At 53.5% G+C, this 17,211-nt stretch overlaps 1 protein-coding gene across 1 annotated transcript in view; it reads right to left on the bottom strand.

Moving 5' to 3' along the window:
• LOC146751344 (mitogen-activated protein kinase kinase kinase 11-like) overlaps window positions 1-17,211 on the bottom strand; it is a 47,893-nt gene that overhangs the window by 15,145 nt on the left and 15,537 nt on the right. The window contains exon 3 of the mRNA XM_085534680.1: window positions 2,189-2,337. Within this exon, the coding sequence (XP_085390806.1) occupies window positions 2,189-2,337 (149 nt within the window). The remainder of the gene's footprint in view (window positions 1-2,188; window positions 2,338-17,211) is intronic.

Below are 17,211 nucleotides of genomic sequence, written 5' to 3'. Positions count from 1 at the left end.
TTGCCCCCCATAGCCCCCCATTGTGCCCCATTGACCCCCATGGCCTCCTATGAACCCCATAGACCCCCATAGCCCCCCATTGTGTCCCATAGCCCCCCATAGACTCCCTATGAACCCCATAGCCCCCCATTGCCTCCTATGACACCCATTGCCTTCCTATGACCCCCATTGCCCCCCATAGCCCTCCATAGACTCCCTATGACCCCCATAGCCCCCCACGACCCCCATAGCCCCACATTGTGCCCCATAGCCCCCCATTGCCCCCCATAGCCCCCCATTCTGCCCCTTAGCCCCCCATTGTGCCCCATTGCCCCCCTATGACCCTCATAGCCCCCCATTGCCCCCCATAGCCCCCCATAGCCTCCTATGACACCCATTGCCCACCATTGTGCCCCATAGCCCCCCATTGTGCCCCATAGCCCCCCATAGCCCCCCATTGTGCCCCATAGCCCACCATTGTGCCCCATAGCCCCCCATTGACCCCCATTGTGCCCCATAGCCCCCCATTGCCCCCCATAGCCCCCCATTGCCTTCCTATGACCCCCATAGTCCCCCATAGCCCCCCATAGCCCCCCATTGTCCCCCATTGCCCCCATAGCCCCCATAGCCCTTCATTGCCCCCCATTGCCTCCCATTGGGCCCCATAGGCCCCCATTGCCCCCCATTGCCTTCCTATGACCCCCATAGCCCCCCATAGCCCCCCATTGCCTCCTTGTGACCCCCGTAGCCCCCCATAGCCCCCCATTGCCCCCCATTGATAGCCCCCCATAGCCCTCCATAGACTCCCTATGATCCCCATTGCCTCCCTATGACCCCCATAGACCCCCATAGCCCCCCATAGCCCCCCATAGTCCCCCATAGCCCCCCACGACCCCCATAGACTCCCTATGACTCCCATAGCCCCCATTGCCTCCTATGACCCCCATAGCCCCCCATTGTGCCCCATAGCCCCCCATAGCCCCCCCATTGTCCCCCATAGCCCCCCACGACCCCCATAGACTCCCTATGACTCCCATAGCCCCCCATTGCCTCCTATGACCCCCATAGCCCCCCATTGTGCCCCATAGTCCCCCATAGCCCCCCATTGTGCCTCATAGCCCCCCATAGCCCCCCATAGCCCCCCATTGCCTCCTATGACCCCCATTGTGCCCCATAGCCCCCCATAGCCCCCCATTGTGCCCCATAGCCCCCCATAGCCCCCCATAGCCTCCTATGACCCCCATTGTGCCCCATAGTCCCCCATAGCCCCCCATTGACCCCCACTGTGCCCCATAGACCCCATTGCCCCCCATAGCCCCCCATTGCCCCCCTATGACCCTCATAGCCCCCCATTGACCCCCATTGTGCCCCATAGACCCCCATTGCCCCCCATAGCCCCCCATTGCCCCCCTATGACCCTCATAGCCCCCCATTGCCCCCCATAGCCCCCTATAGCCTCCTATGACACCCATTGCCCCCCATTGTGCCCCATAGCCCCCCATTGTGCCCCATAGCCCACCATTGTGCCCCATAGCCCCCCATAGCCCCCCATTGACCCCCATTGTGCCCCATAGCCCCCCATTGCCCCCCATAGCCCCCCATTGCCTTCCTATGACCCCCATAGACCCCCATTGCCCCCCATAGCCCCCCATTGCCTCCTATGACCCCCATTGTGCCCCATAGCCCCCCATTGCCCCCATTGCCCCCATAGCCCCCCATTGCCCCCCTATGACCCCCATAGCCCCCATAGTCCCCCATAGCCCCCCATTGCCTCCTATGACCCCCATAGCCCCCCATAGCCCCCCACGACCCCCATAGCCCCCCATAGCCCCCCATTGCCCCCATAGCCCCCCATTGTGCCCCATTGTCCCCCATTGCCCCCATAGCCCCCCATTGTGCCTTATAGCCCCTCATAGCCCCCCCATTGTCCCCCATAGCACCCCATAGTCCCCCATAGCCCCCCACGACCCCCATAGACTCCCTATGACTCCCATAGCCCCCCATTGCCTCCTATGACACCCATAGCCCCCCATTGTGCCCCATAGCCCCCCATAGGCCCCCATAGCCCCCCATTGCCCCCATAGCCCCCCATAGCCTCCCATAGCCCGCCATAGCCCCCCATTGCCTCCTATGACCCCCATAGCCCCCCATTGTGCCCCATAGCCCCCCATAGCCCCCCATAGCCCCCCATTGCCCCCCTATGACTCACCGGCCATCAGCTCAGCCAATGGTTGGGGGCATCCTTTTGGGATGGGGAGGGTCAGTTTGTTCACTGCCACCCCATAAGCAACAGCCAGTTCGTCAATGCCCCTATAGGGGACCTCCCCCGTCAGCAGCTCCCACAGCAGCACCCCATAGCTGGGAATGGGGGGGACAGGTCAGTGGGGGGGTCCAGACCCCAAAACCCCCCCAAAACCCCCCCAAATACCCCAAAAAGACCCCAAAACCCCCCCAAATAACCCCAAAAAGGCCTCAAAGACCCCAAAAAGACCCCAAAAAGACCCCAAAACCACCCCAAATACCCCAAAAAGACCCCAAATACCCCATAAAATATGGGATTTTTACCCTAAATCCCACAGTTTTCCACCCCAACCCCATTATTTCCCCCATAAAGGCCTCAACCCCACAGCAGCACCCCATAGCTGGGAATGGGGGGGGGACAGGTCATTGGGGGGGGGTCCAGACCCTAAAAAGACCCCAAATACCCCATAAAATATGGGATTTTTACCCTAAATCCCACAGTTTTCCACCCCAACCCCATTATTTCCCCCATAAAGGCCTCAACCCCACAGCAGCACCCCATAGCTGGGAATGGGGGGGGACAGGACAGTGGGGGGGGGTCCAGACCCCAAAAAGACCCCAAAACCCACCCAAATACCCCAAAAAGACCCCAAATACCCCATAAAATATGGGATTTTTACCCTAAATCCCACAGTCTCCCACCCCAACCCCATTATTTCCCCCATAAAGTCTCCAACCCCACAGCAGCACCCCATAGCTGGGAATGGGGGGGGTCCAGACCCCAAAAAGACCCCAAATACCCCAAAAAGACCCCAAATACCCCATAAAATATGGGATTTTTACCCTAAATCCCACAGTCTTCCACCCCAACCCCATTATTTCCCCCATAAAGGCCCCACAGCAGCACCCCATAGCTGGGAATGGGGGGCACAGGTCAGTGGGGGGGTCCAGACCCCAAAAAGACCCCAAAGACCCCAAAAAGACCCCAAAACCCCCCAAATACCCCAAAAAGACCCCAAAAAGACCCCAAAGACCCCCCCAAATACCCCAAAAAGACCCCAGAGACCCCCCCAAATACCCCAAAAAGACCCCAAAACCCCCCCGAAGACCCCAAAAAGGCCCCAAAGACCCCAAAAAGACCCCAAATACCCCATAAAATATGGGATTTTTACCCTAAATCCCACAGTCTTCCACCCCAACCCCATTATTTCCCCCATAAAGGCCCCAACCCCACAGCAGCACCCCATAGCTGGGAATGGGGGGGACAGGTCAGTGGGGGGGTCCAGACCCCAAAGAGACCCCAAAGACCCCCCCCAAAGACCCCAAAACCCCCCCCAAATACCCCAAAAAGACCCCAAAGACCCCAAAAAGACCCCAAAACCCCCCCAAATACCCCAAAAAGACCCCAAAGACCCCAAAAAGACCCTAAAAAGACCCCAAAGACCCCAAAAAGACCCCAAATACCCCATAAAATATGGGATTTTTACCCCAAATCCCACAGTCTTCCACCCCAACCCCATTATTTCCCCCATAAAGGCTCTGGGCCCCAACCCCATATCACCACCCCATAAGTGGGAATGGGGGGGGACAGGACAGTGGGGGTGTCCAGACCCCAAAAAGACCCCAAAGACCCCCCCAAATACCCCAAAAAGACCCCAAATACCCCAAAAAGACCCCAAATACCCCCAAAATATGGGATTTTTACCCTAAATCCCACAGTTTTCCACCCCAACCCCATTATTTCCCCCATAAAGACACAGGACCCCAACCCCATAGCACCGCCCTATAAGTGGGAATGGGGTAGGCAGGTCAGTGGGGGGGTCCAGACCCCAAAAGACCCCAAAGACCCCAAAAAGACCCTAAAAATACCCCAAAATCCCCCAAAATACCCCCAAAAGACCCCAAATACCCCATAAAATATGGGATTTTTACCCTAAATCCCACAGTCTTCCACCCCAACCCCATTATTTCCCCCATAAAGACACTGGGCCCCAACCCCACAGCAGCACCCTATAAGTGGGAATGGGGGGGACAGGTCAGTGGGGGGGTCCAGACCCCAAAAAGACCCCAAAGACCCCCAAACCCCCCCAAATAACCCCAAAAAGACCCCAAAACCCCCCCAAATAACCCCAAAAAGGCCTCAAACACCCCAAATACCCCAAAAAGACCCCAAATACTCCCAAAAATACCCCAAAAAGACCCCAAAAATACCCCAAAATACCCCAAAATACCCCAAAAAGACCCCAAATACCCCATAAAATATGGGATTTTTACCCCAAATCCCACAGTTTTCCACCCCAACCCCATTATTTCCCCCATAAAGGCCCCACAGCAGCACCCCATAGCTGGGAATGGGGGGGGACAGGTCAGTGGGGGGGTCCAGACCCCAAATGACCCCAAAGACCCCCCCAAATACCCCAAAAAGACCCCAAATACCCCATAAAATATGGGATTTTTACCCTAAATCCCACAGTCTTCCACCCCAACCCCATTATTTCCCCCATAAAGACACTGGGTCCCAACCCCACAGCAGCACCCCATAGCTGGGAATGGGGGGGGGACAGGTCAGTGGGGGGGTCCAGACCCCAAAAAGACCCCAAAGACCCCCCAAAGACCCCAAATACCCCAAAAAGACCCCAAATACCCCATAAAATATGGGATTTTTACCCCAAATCCCACAGTTTTCCACCCCAACCCCATTATTTCCCCCATAAAGGCCCCAACCCCACAGCAGCACCCCATAGCTGGGAATGGGGGGGACAGGACAGTGGGGGGGTCCAGACCCCAAAAAGACCCCAAATACCCCCCCAAAGACCCCAAAAAGACCCCAAATACCCCAAAAAGACCCCAAAAAGACCCCAAATACCCCATAAAATATGGGATTTTTACCCCAAATCCCACAGTCTTCCACCCCAACCCCATTATTTCCCCCATAAAGGCCCCACAGCAGCACCCCATAGCTGGGAATGGGGGGGGACAGGTCAGTGGGGGGGTCCAGACCCCAAAAGACCCCAAAGACCCCAAAAAGACCCCAAATAACCCCAAAAAGACCCCAAAACCCCCCCAAATAACCCCAAAAAGGCCTCAAAGACCCCAAAAAGACCCCAAAGACCCCAAAAAGACCCCAAAAAGACCCCAAAGACCACAAAAAGACCCTAAAAAGACCCCAAACCCCCCCAAAATACCCCAAAAAGACCCCAAATACCCCATAAAATATGGGATTTTTACCCCAAATCCCACAGTTTCCCACCACAACCCCATTGATTCCCCCATAAAGGCCCCAACCCCACAGCAGCACCCCATAGCTGGGAATGGGGGTGGACAGGTCAGTGGGGGGGTCCAGACCCCAAAAGACCCCAAAGACCCCAAAAAGACCCCAAATACCCCATAAATTATGGGATTTTTACCCTAAATCCCACAGTTTTCACCCCAACCCCATTATTTCCCCCATAAAGGCACTGGGCCCCAACCCCATATCACCACCCCATAAGTGGGAATGGGGTAGGCAGGTCAGTGGGGGGGTCCAGACCCCAAAAGACCCCAAAACCCCCCCAAATACCCCCAAAAGACCCCAAAGACCCCAAAAAGACCCTAAAAAGACCCCAAATACCCCATAAAATATGGGATTTTTACCCCAAATCCCACAGTCTTCCACCCCAACCCCATTATTTCCCCCATAAAGGCCCCACAGCAGCACCCCATAGCTGGGAATGGGGGGGACAGGTCAGTGGGGGGGGGTCCAGACCCCAAAAGACCCCAAATACCCCAAAAAGACCCCAAAAATACCCCATAAATTATGGGATTTTTACCCTAAATCCCACAGTCTTCCACCCCAACCCCATTATTTCCCCCATAAAGACACTGGGCCCCAACCCCACAGCAGCACCCCATAGCTGGGAATGGGGGGGAACAGGTCTGTGTGTGGGGGGTCCAGACCCCAAAAGACCCCAAAGACCCCAAAAAGACCCCAAAAAGACCCCAAAACCCCCCCAAATACCCCAAAAAGACCCCAAATACCCCATAAAATATGGGATTTTTACCCTAAATCCCACAGTTTTCCACCCCAACCCCATTATTTCCCCCATAAAGGCCCCACAGCAGCGCCCCATAGCTGGGAATGGGGTAGGCAGGTCAGTGGGGGGGTCCAGACCCTAAAAAGACCCCAAAGACCCCAAAAAGACCCCAAATACCCCATAAAATATGGGATTTTTACCCCAAATCCCACAGTCTTCCACCCCAACCCCATTATTTCCCCCATAAAGACACTGGGCCCCAACCCCACAGCAGCACCCTATAAGTGGGAATGGGGGGGACAGGTCAGTGGGGGGGTCCAGACCCTAAAAAGACCCCAAAGACCCCAAAAAGACCCCAAAAATACCCCAAAATCCCCCAAAATACCCCAAAAAGACCCCAAATACCCCATAAAATATGGGATTTTTACCCTAAATCCCACAGTCTTCCACCCCAACCCCATTATTTCCCCCATAAAGGCCCCACAGCAGCACCCCATAGCTGGGAATGGGGGTGGGACAGGTAAGTGAGGGGGGGTCCAGACCCCAAAAAGACCCAAAAACCCCCCCAAATACCCCCAAAAAGGCCCCAAATACCCCATAAAATATGGGATTTTTACCCCAAATCCCACAGTTTTCCACCCCAACCCCATTATTTCCCCCATAAAGACACTGGGCCCCAACCCCACAGCAGCACCCTATAAGTGGGAATGGGGGGGGACAGGTCAGTGGGGGGGTCCAGACCCCAAAAAGACCCCAAAAAGACCCTAAAAAGACCCCAAACCCCCCCAAAATACCCCCAAAAGACCCCAAATACCCCATAAAATATGGGATTTTTACCCTAAATCCCACAGTTTCCCACCCCAAATCCCATTATTTCCCCCATAAAGGCCCCAACCCCACAGCAGCACCCCATAGCTGGGAATGGGGGGGAGACAGGTCAGTGGGGTGGGTCCAGACCCTAAAAAGACCCCAAACCCCCCCAAATACCCCAAAAAGACCCCAAAGACCCCATAAAGACCCCAAAAAGACCCCAAAATCCCCCAAAATACCCCAAAAAGACCCCCAAACCCCCCCAAATAACCCCAAAAAGGCCTCAAAGTCCCCAAAAAGACCCCAAAGACCCCAAAAAGACCCCAAATACCCCCATAAAATATGGGATTTTTACCCCAAATCCCACAGTTTTCCACCCCAACCCCATTATTTCTCCCATAAAGGCCCCACAGCAGCACCCCATAGCTGGGAATGGGGGGGACAGGTCAGTGGGGGGGTCCAGACCCCAAAAAGACCCCAAAGACCCCCCCAAATACCCCAAAAAGACCCTAAATACCCCAAAAAGACCCCCAAAAGACCCAAAAGACCCCAAAAAGACCCCAAAACCCCCCCAAAATACCCCCAAAAGACCCCAAATACCCCATAAAATATGGGATTTTTACCCCAAATCCCACAGTCTTCCACCCCAACCCCATTATTTCCCCCATAAAGGCCCCACAGCAGCACCCCATAGCTGGGAATGGGGGGGACAGGTCAGTGGGGGGGGGTCCAGACCCCAAAAAGACCCCAAAGACCCCAAAAAGACCCCAAAAAGACCCCAAAATCCCCCCAAATACCCCAAAAGACCCCAAATACCCCATAAAATATGGGATTTTTACCCCAAATCCCACAGTCTTCCACCCCAACCCCATTATTTCCCCCATAAAGACACTGGGCCACAACCCCATAGCACCACCCTATAAGTGGGAATGGGGTAGGCAGGTCAGTGGGGGGGTCCAGACCCTAAAAAGACCCCAAAGACCCCCCCAAATACCCCAAAAAGACCCCAAAAAGACCCCAAAGACCCCAAAAAGACCCCAAATACCCCATAAAATATGGGATTTTTACCCCAAATCCCACAGTCTTCCACCCCAACCCCATTATTTCCCCCATAAAGGCCCCACAGCAGCACCCCATAGCTGGGAATGGGGGGGGGACAGGTCAGTGGGGGGGTCCAGACCCCAAATGACCCCAAAGACCCCCCCAAATACCCCAAAAAGACCCCAAAAATACCCCAAAATACCCCAAAATACCCCCAAAAGACCCCAAATACCCCATAAAATATGGGATTTTTACCCTAAATCCCACAGTCTTCCACCCCAACCCCATTATTTCCCCCATAAAGGCACTGGGCCCCAACCCCACAGCACTACCCTATAAGTGGGAATGGGGTAGGCAGGTCAGTGGGGGGGTCCAGACCCCAAAAAGACCCCAAAAGACCCCAAAAAGACCCCAAAAAGGCCCCAAAGACCCCAAAAAGACCCCAAATACCCCAAAAAGACCCCAAAAAGACCCCAAAAGACCCCAAAAAGACCCCAAATACCCCATAAAATATGGGATTTTTACCCTAAATCCCACAGTCTTCCACCCCAACCCCATTATTTCCCCCATAAAGGCCTCAACCCCACAGCAGCACCCCATAGCTGGGAATGGGGGGGGGACAGGTCAGTGGGGGGGTCCAGACCCCAAAAGACCCCAAAACCCCCCAAATACCCCAAAAAGACCCCAAATACCCCATAAAATATGGGATTTTTACCCTAAATCCCACAGTTTTCCACCCCAACCCCATTATTTCCCCCATAAAGGACCCACAGCAGCACCCCATAGCTGGGAATGGGGGAAACAGGTCAGTGGGGGGGTCCAGACCCCAAAAAGACCCCAAAGACCCCAAAAAGACCCCAAAAAGACCCCAAAACCCCCCCAAATACCCCAAAAAGACCCCAAATACCCCATAAAATATGGGATTTTTACCCTAAATCCCACAGTCTCCCACCCCAACCCCATTATTTCCCCTATAAAGACTCTGGGACCCAACCCCACAGCAGCACCCCATAGCTGGGAATGGGGGGGGGACAGGTCAGTGGGGGGGTCCAGACCCCAAAAAGACCCCAAAGACCCCAAAAAGACCCCAAAAAGACCCCAAAAAGACCCCAAATACCCCAAAAAGACCCCAAATACCCCATAAAATATGGGATTTTTACCCTAAATCCCACAGTTTTCCACCCCACCCCATTAATTCCCCCATAAAGGCCTCAACCCCACAGCAGCACCCCATAGCTGGGAATGGGGGGGGGACAGGTCAGTGGGGGGGTCCAGACCCCAAAAGACCCCAAAACCCTCCAAATACCCCAAAAAGACCCCAAATACCCCATAAAATATGGGATTTTTACCCTAAATCCCACAGTTTTCCACCCCAACCCCATTATTTCCCCCATAAAGACACTGGGCCCCAACCCCATAGCACCACCCTATAAGTGGGAATGGGGGGGGACAGGTCAGTGGGGGGGGGTCCAGACCCCAAAAGACCCCAAAGACCCCCCAAAGACCCCAAAAAGACCCCAAAGACCCCATAAAATATGGGATTTTTACCCCAAATCCCACAGTTTTCCACCCCAACCCCATTATTTCCCCTATAAAGGCCCCACAGCAGCACCCCATAGCTGGGAATGGGGGGGGGACAGGTCAGTGGGGGGGGGTCCAGACCCCAAAAAGACCCCAAAGACCCCAAAAAGACCCCAAATACCCCATAAAATATGGGATTTTTACCCCAAATCCCACAGTCTTCCACCCCAACCCCATTATTTCCCCTATAAAGGCCCCACAGCAGCACCCCATAGCTGGTAATGGGGTAGACAGGTCAGTGGGGGGGGGGGTCCAGACCCCAAAAAGACCCCAAAGACCCCCCCAAATACCCCAAAAAGACCCTAAATACCCCAAAAAGACCCCAAAAAGACCCCAAAGACCCCAAAAAGACCCCAAAATCCCCCAAAATACCCCAAAAAGACCCCAAATACCCCATAAAATATGGGATTTTTACCCTAAATCCCACAGTCTCCCACCCCAACCCCATTATTTCCCCCATAAAGACACTGGACCCCAACCCCATAGCAGCACCCTATAAGTGGGAATGGGGTAGGCAGGTCAGTGGGGGGGGGTCCAGACCCTAAATAGACCCCAAAGACCCCAAAAAGACCCTAAAAAGACCCCAAACCCCCCCAAAATACCCCCAAAAGACCCCAAATACCCCATAAAATATGGGATTTTTACCCCAAATCCCACAGTCTTCCACCCCAACCCCATTATTTCCCCCATAAAGACACTGGGCCCCAACCCCACAGCAGCACCCTATAAGTGGGAATGGGGTAGGCAGGTCAGTGGGGGGGTCCAGACCCCAAAAAGACCCCAAAGACCCCCCCAAATACCCCAAAAAGACCCCAAAGACCCCATAAAATATGGGATTTTTACCCTAAATCCCACAGTTTTCCACCCCAACCCCATTATTTCCCCCATAAAGGCCCCACAGCAGCACCCCATAGCTGGGAATGGGGGGGACAGGTCAGTGGGGGGGTCCAGACCCTAAAAAGACCCCAAAGACCCCAAAAAGACCCCAAAAAGACCCCAAAGACCCCAAAAAGACCCCAAAGACCCCAAAAAGACCCCAAAAAGACCCCAAAGACCCCAAAAAGACCCTAAAAAGACCCCAAACCCCCCCAAAATACCCCCAAAAGACCCCAAATACCCCAAAAAGACCCCAAATACCCCATAAAATATGGGATTTTTACCCTAAATCCCACAGTCTTCCACCCCAACCCCATTATTTCCCCCATAAAGACCCCAACCCCACAGCAGCGCCCCATAGCTGGGAATGGGGGGGACAGGACAGTTGGGGGGGGTCCAGACCCCAAAAAGACCCCAAAGACCCCAAAAAGACCCCAAATACCCCATAAAATATGGGATTTTTACCCCAAATCCCACAGTCTTCCACCCCAACCCCATTATTTCCCCCATAAAGGCCCCAACCCCACAGCAGCACCCCATAGCTGGGAATGGGGGGGGGGACAGGTCAGTGGGGGGGGTCCAGACCCTAAATAGACCCCAAAGACCCCAAAAAGACCCCAAAAAGACCCCAAAACCCCCACAAAGACCCCAAAAAGACCCCAAAGACCCCAAAAAGACCCCAAAAAGACCCCAAATACCCCATAAAATATGGGATTTTTACCCTAAATCCCACAGTTTTCCACCCCAACCCCATTATTTCCCCTATAAAGACCCCACAGCAGCACCCCATAGATGGGAATGGGGGGGACAGGTCAGTGGGGGGGTCCAGACCCCAAAAAGACCCCAAAGACCCCCAAAAAGACCCCAAAAATACCCCAAAGACCCTAAAAAGACCCCAAAACCCCCCCAAATACCCCAAAAAGACCCCAAATACCCCATAAAATATGGGATTTTTACCCCAAATCCCACAGTTTTCCACCCCAACCCCATTATTTCCCCCATAAAGACACTGGGCCCCAACCCCACAGCAGCACCCCATAGCTGGGAATGGGGGGGACAGGTCAGTGGGGGGGTCCAGACCCCAAAAAGACCCCAAAACCCCCGCAAATAACCCAAAAAGACCCCAAAGACCCCAAAAAGACCCCAAAAAGACCCTAAATACCCCAAAAAGACCCCAAAGACCCCCCCAAATACCCCAAAAAGACCCCAAAACCCCCCCAAATACCCCAAAAAGACCCAAAAGACCCCAAAAAGACCCCAAAAAGACCCTAAATACCCCAAAAAGACCCCAAAAAGACCCCAAAACCCCCCCAAATACCCAAAAAGACCCCAAATACCCCATAAAATATGGGATTTTTACCCTAAATCCCACAGTTTTCCACCCCAACCCCATTATTTCCCCCATAAAGACACTGGACCCCAACCCCATATCACCATCCTATAAGTGGGAATTGGGGGGGACAGATCAGTGGGGGGGGGTCCAGACCCTAAAAAGACCCCAAAGACCCCAAAAAGACCCTTAACCCCCCCAAAATACCCCCAAAAGACCCCAAATACCCCATAAAATATGGGATTTTTACCCTAAATCCCACAGTCTCCCACCCCAACCCCATTATTTCCCCCATAAAGGCCTCACAGCAGCACCCCATAGCTGGGAATGGGGGGGGGACAGGACAATGTGGGGGGGTCCAGACCCTAAAAGACCCCAAATACCCCATAAAGACCCCAAATACCCCATAAAATATGGGATTTTTACCCCAAATCCCACAGTCTTCCACCCCAACCCCATTATTTCCCCCATAAAGACACTGGGCCCCAACCCCATAGCACCACCCTATAAGTGGGAATGGGGTAGGCAGGTCATTGGGGGGGTCCAGACCCTAAAAAGACCCCAAAGACCCCAAAAAGACCCCAAAATACCCCAAAAGACCCCCAAAAGACCCCAAATACCCCCAAAAATATGGGATTTTTACCCCAAATCCCACAGTCTTCCACCCCAACCCCATTATTTCCCCCATAAAGGCCCCACATCAGCACCCCATAGCTGGGAATGGGGGGGGTCCAGACCCCAAAAAGACCCCAAATACCCCATAAAATATGGGATTTTTACCCCAAATCCCACAGTTTTCCACCCCAACCCCATTATTTCCCCCATAAAGGCCCCACAGCAGCACCCCATAGCTGGGAATGGGGGGGACAGGACAGTGGGGGGGTCCAGACCCCAAAAAGACCCCAAAGACCCCAAAAAGACCCCAAAACCCCCCCAAATACCCCAAAAAGACCCCAAAAAGACCCCAATGACCCCAAAAAGACCCCAAACCCCCCCAAATACCCCAAAAAGACCCCAAATACCCCATAAAATATGGGATTTTTACCCTAAATCCCACAGTTTTCCACCCCAACCCCATTATTTCCCCCATAAAGACACTGGACCCCAACCCCACAGCACCACCCTATAAGTGGGAATGGGGGGGACAGGTCAGTGTGGGGGTCCAGACCCCAAAAAGACCCCAAATACCCCATAAAATATGGGATTTTTACCCTAAATCCCACAGTTTCCCACCCCAACCCCATTATTTCCCCCATAAAGACACTGGACCCCAACCCCATAGCACCGCCCTATAAGTGGGAATGGGGTAGGCAGGTCAGTGGGGGGTCCAGACCCCCAAAAGACCCCAAAGACCCCAAAAAGACCCCAAAAAGACCCCAAACCCCCCCAAATAACCCCAAAAAGACCCCAAATACCCCATAAAATATGGGATTTTTACCCTAAATCCCACAGTTTTCCACCCCAACCCCATTATTTCCACCATAAAGGCCTAAACCCCACAGCAGCACCCCATAGCTGGGAATGGGGGGGACAGGTCAGTGGGGGGGGGGGTCAAGACCCCAAAAAGACCCCAAAGACCCCCCAAAGACCCCAAATACCCCAAAAAGACCCCAAATACCCCATAAAATATGGGATTTTTACCCTAAATCCCACAGTCTTCCACCCCAACCCCATTATTTCCCCCATAAAGGCCCCACAGCAGCACCCCATAGCTGGGAATGGGGGGGACAGGTCAGTGGGGGGGTCCAGACCCCAAAAAGACCCCAAAGACCCCAAAAAGACCCCAAATACCCAAAATACCCCATAAAATATGGGATTTTTACCCTAAATCCCACAGTTTTCCACCCCAACCCCATTATTTCCCCTATAAAGACACTGGGCCCCACAGCAGCACCCCATAGCTGGGAATGGGGGGGGACAGGACAATGTGGGGGGGTCCAGACCCTAAATAGACCCCAAAGACCCCAAAAAGACCCCAAATACCCCATAAAATATGGGATTTTTACCCTAAATCCCACAGTCTTCCACCCCAACCCCATTATTTCCCCCATAAAGACACTGGGCCCCAACCCCACAGCAGCACCCCATAGATGGGAATGGGGGGGCAGGTCAGTGGGGGGGTCCAGACCCTAAATAGACCCCAAAGACCCCAAAAAGACCCCAAAAAGACCCCAAATACCCCATAAAATATGGGATTTTTACCCCAAATCCCACAGTTTCCCACCCCAACCCCATTATTTCCCCCATAAAGACACTGGACCCCAACCCCATATCACCACCCTATAAGTGGGAATGGGGGGGACAGGTCAGTGGGGGGGTCCAGACCCCAAAAAGACCCCAAAACCCCCCCAAATACCCCAAAAAGACCCCAAAGACCCCATAAAATATGGGATTTTTACCCTAAATCCCACAGTCTTCCACCCCAACCCCATTATTTCCCCCATAAAGGCCCCACAGCAGCACCCCATAGCTGGGAATGGGGGTGGGACAGGTAAGTGAGGGGGGGTCCAGACCCTAAAAAGACCCCAAAACCCCCCCAAATACCCCCAAAAAGACCCCAAATACCCCATAAAATATGGGATTTTTACCCTAAATCCCACAGTTTTCACCCCAACCCCATTATTTCCCCCATAAAGGCCCCAACCCCATATCAGCACCCCATAGCTGGGAATGGGGGGGGGACAGGTTAGTGAGGGAGGGTCCAGACCCCAAAAAGACCCCAAAATCCCCCCAAATACCCCAAAAAGACCCCAAATACCCCATAAAATATGGGATTTTTACCCTAATTCATACAGTTTTCCACCCCAACCCCATTATTTCCCCCATAAAGACACTGGGCCCCAACCCCACAGCAGCACCCCATAGCTGGGAATAGAGGGGACAGGTCAGTGGGGGGGTCCAGACCCTAAAAAGACCCCAAAGACCCCAAAAAGACCCCAAAAAGACCCCAAAGACCCCATAAAATATGGGATTTTTACCCTAAATCCCACAGTTTTCCACCCCAACCCCATTATTTCCCCCATAAAGGCCCCACAGCAGCACCCCATAGCTGGGAATGGGGGGGGGGACAGGTCAGTGGGGGGGTCCAGACCCTAAAAAGACCCCAAAGACCCTAAAAAGACCCCAAAAAGACCCCAAATACCACAAAAAGACCCCAAAAAGACCCCAAAATACCCCAAAATACCCCAAAAAGACCCCAAAAACCCCATAAAATATGGGATTTTTACCCTAAATCCCACAGTCTTCCACCCCAACCCCATTATTTCCCCCATAAAGGCCCCACAGCAGCACCCCATAGCTGGGAATGGGGGGGACAGGACAGTTGGGGGGGGTCCAGACCCCAAAAAGACCCCAAAGACCCCAAAAAGACCCCAAATACCCCATAAAATATGGGATTTTTACCCTAAATCCCACAGTCTTCCACCCCAACCCCATTATTTCCCCCATAAAGGCCCCACAGCAGCACCCCATAGCTGGGAATAAGGGGGGGACAGGTCAGTGGGGGGGTCCAGACCCCTAAAGACCCCAAAGACCCCCCCAAAGACCCCAAAAAGACCCCAAATACCCCATAAAATATGGGATTTTTACCCCAAATCCCACAGTTTTCCACCCCAACCCCATTATTTCCCCTATAAAGACACTGGACCCCAACCCCATATCACCACCCTATAAGTGGGAATGGGGGGGACAGGTCAGTGGGGGGGGGTCCAGACCCTAAAAAGACCCCAAAGACCCCAAAAAGACCCCAAAAAGACCCCAAATACCCCCAAAAAGACCCCAAAGACCCCAAAAATACCCCAAAAAGACCCCAAATACCCCATAAAATATGGGATTTTTACCCTAAATCCCACAGTCTTCCACCCCAACCCCATTATTTCCCCCATAAAGGCCCCAGCCCCACAGCAGCACCCCATAGCTGGGAATGGGGGGGGGACAGGTCAGTGGGGGGGTCCAGACCCCAAAAAGACCCCAAAGACCCCAATAAGACCCCAAATACCCCATAAATTATGGGATTTTTACCCTAAATCCCACAGTTTTCCACCCCAACCCCATTATTTCCCCCATAAAGGCCCCACAGCAGCACCCCATAGCTGGGAATGGGGGGGAGACAGGTCAGTGGGGGGGTCCAGACCCCAAAAAGACCCCAAAGACCCCCAAAAAGACCCCAAAATCCCCCAAATACCCCAAAAAGACCCCAAAATCCCCCAAAAGACCCCAAAAAGACCCCAAATACCCCATAAAATATGGGATTTTTACCCTAAATCCCACAGTCTTCCACCCCAACCCCATTATTTCCCCCATAAAGACACTGGACCCCAACCCCATAGCACCACCCTATAAGTGGGAATGGGGTAGGCAGGTCAGTGGGGGGGGTCCAGACCCCAAAAAGACCCCAAAGACCCCCCCAAATACCCCAAAAAGACCCTAAATACCCCAAAAAGACCCCAAAAAGACCCCAAAAAGACCCCAAAGACCCCAAAAAGACCCCAAAAGACCCCAAAACCCCCCCAAATACCCCAAAAAGACCCCAAATACCCCATAAAATATGGGATTTTTACCCCAAATCCCACAGTCTCCCACCCCAACCCCATTATTTCCCCCATAAAGACACTGGGCCCCAACCCCATAGCACCACCCTATAAGTGGGAATGGGGGGGGACAGGTCAGTGGTGGGGGTCCAGACCCCAAAAAGACCCCAAAACCCCCTCAAAATACCCCAAAAAGACCCCAAAGACCCCAAAAAGACCCCAAATACCCCATAAATTATGGGATTTTTACCCTAAATCCCACAGTTTTCCACCCCAACCCCATTATTTCCCCTATAAAGGCACTGGGCCCCAACCCCATAGCACGGCCCCATAGATGGGAATGGGGTAGGCAGGTCAGTGGGGGGGGGTCCAGACCCTAAAAAGACCCCAAAGACCCCAAAAAGACCCCAAAAAGACCCCAAAATCCCCCAAAATACCCCAAAAAGACCCCAAAAACCCCATAAAATATGGGATTTTTACCCTAAATCCCACAGTCTTCCACCCCAACCCCATTATTTCCCCCATAAAGGCCCCACAGCAGCACCCCATAGCTGGGAATGGGGGGGACAGGTCAGTGGGGGGGTCCAGACCCCAAAAGACCCCAAAGACCCCAAAAAGACCCCAAAAAGACCCTAAAAAGACCCCAAATACCCCATAAAATATGGGATTTTTACCCTAAATCCCACAGTTTTCCACCCCAACCCCATTATTTCCCCCATAAAGGCCCCACAGCAGCACCCCATAGCTGGGAATGGGGGGGGGACAGGTCAGTGGGGGGGGGTCCAGACCCCAAAAGACCCCAAAGACCCCA

This window comes from Coturnix japonica, unplaced genomic scaffold (genome assembly GCF_054131305.1).
Source record: "Coturnix japonica strain WE unplaced genomic scaffold, WE-NBRP24 Scf096, whole genome shotgun sequence".
NCBI lineage: Eukaryota > Metazoa > Chordata > Aves > Galliformes > Phasianidae > Coturnix > Coturnix japonica.
The sequence above is the reverse complement of the archived record's forward strand: the minus strand, read 5'-3'. Positions and strand labels throughout refer to the sequence as shown.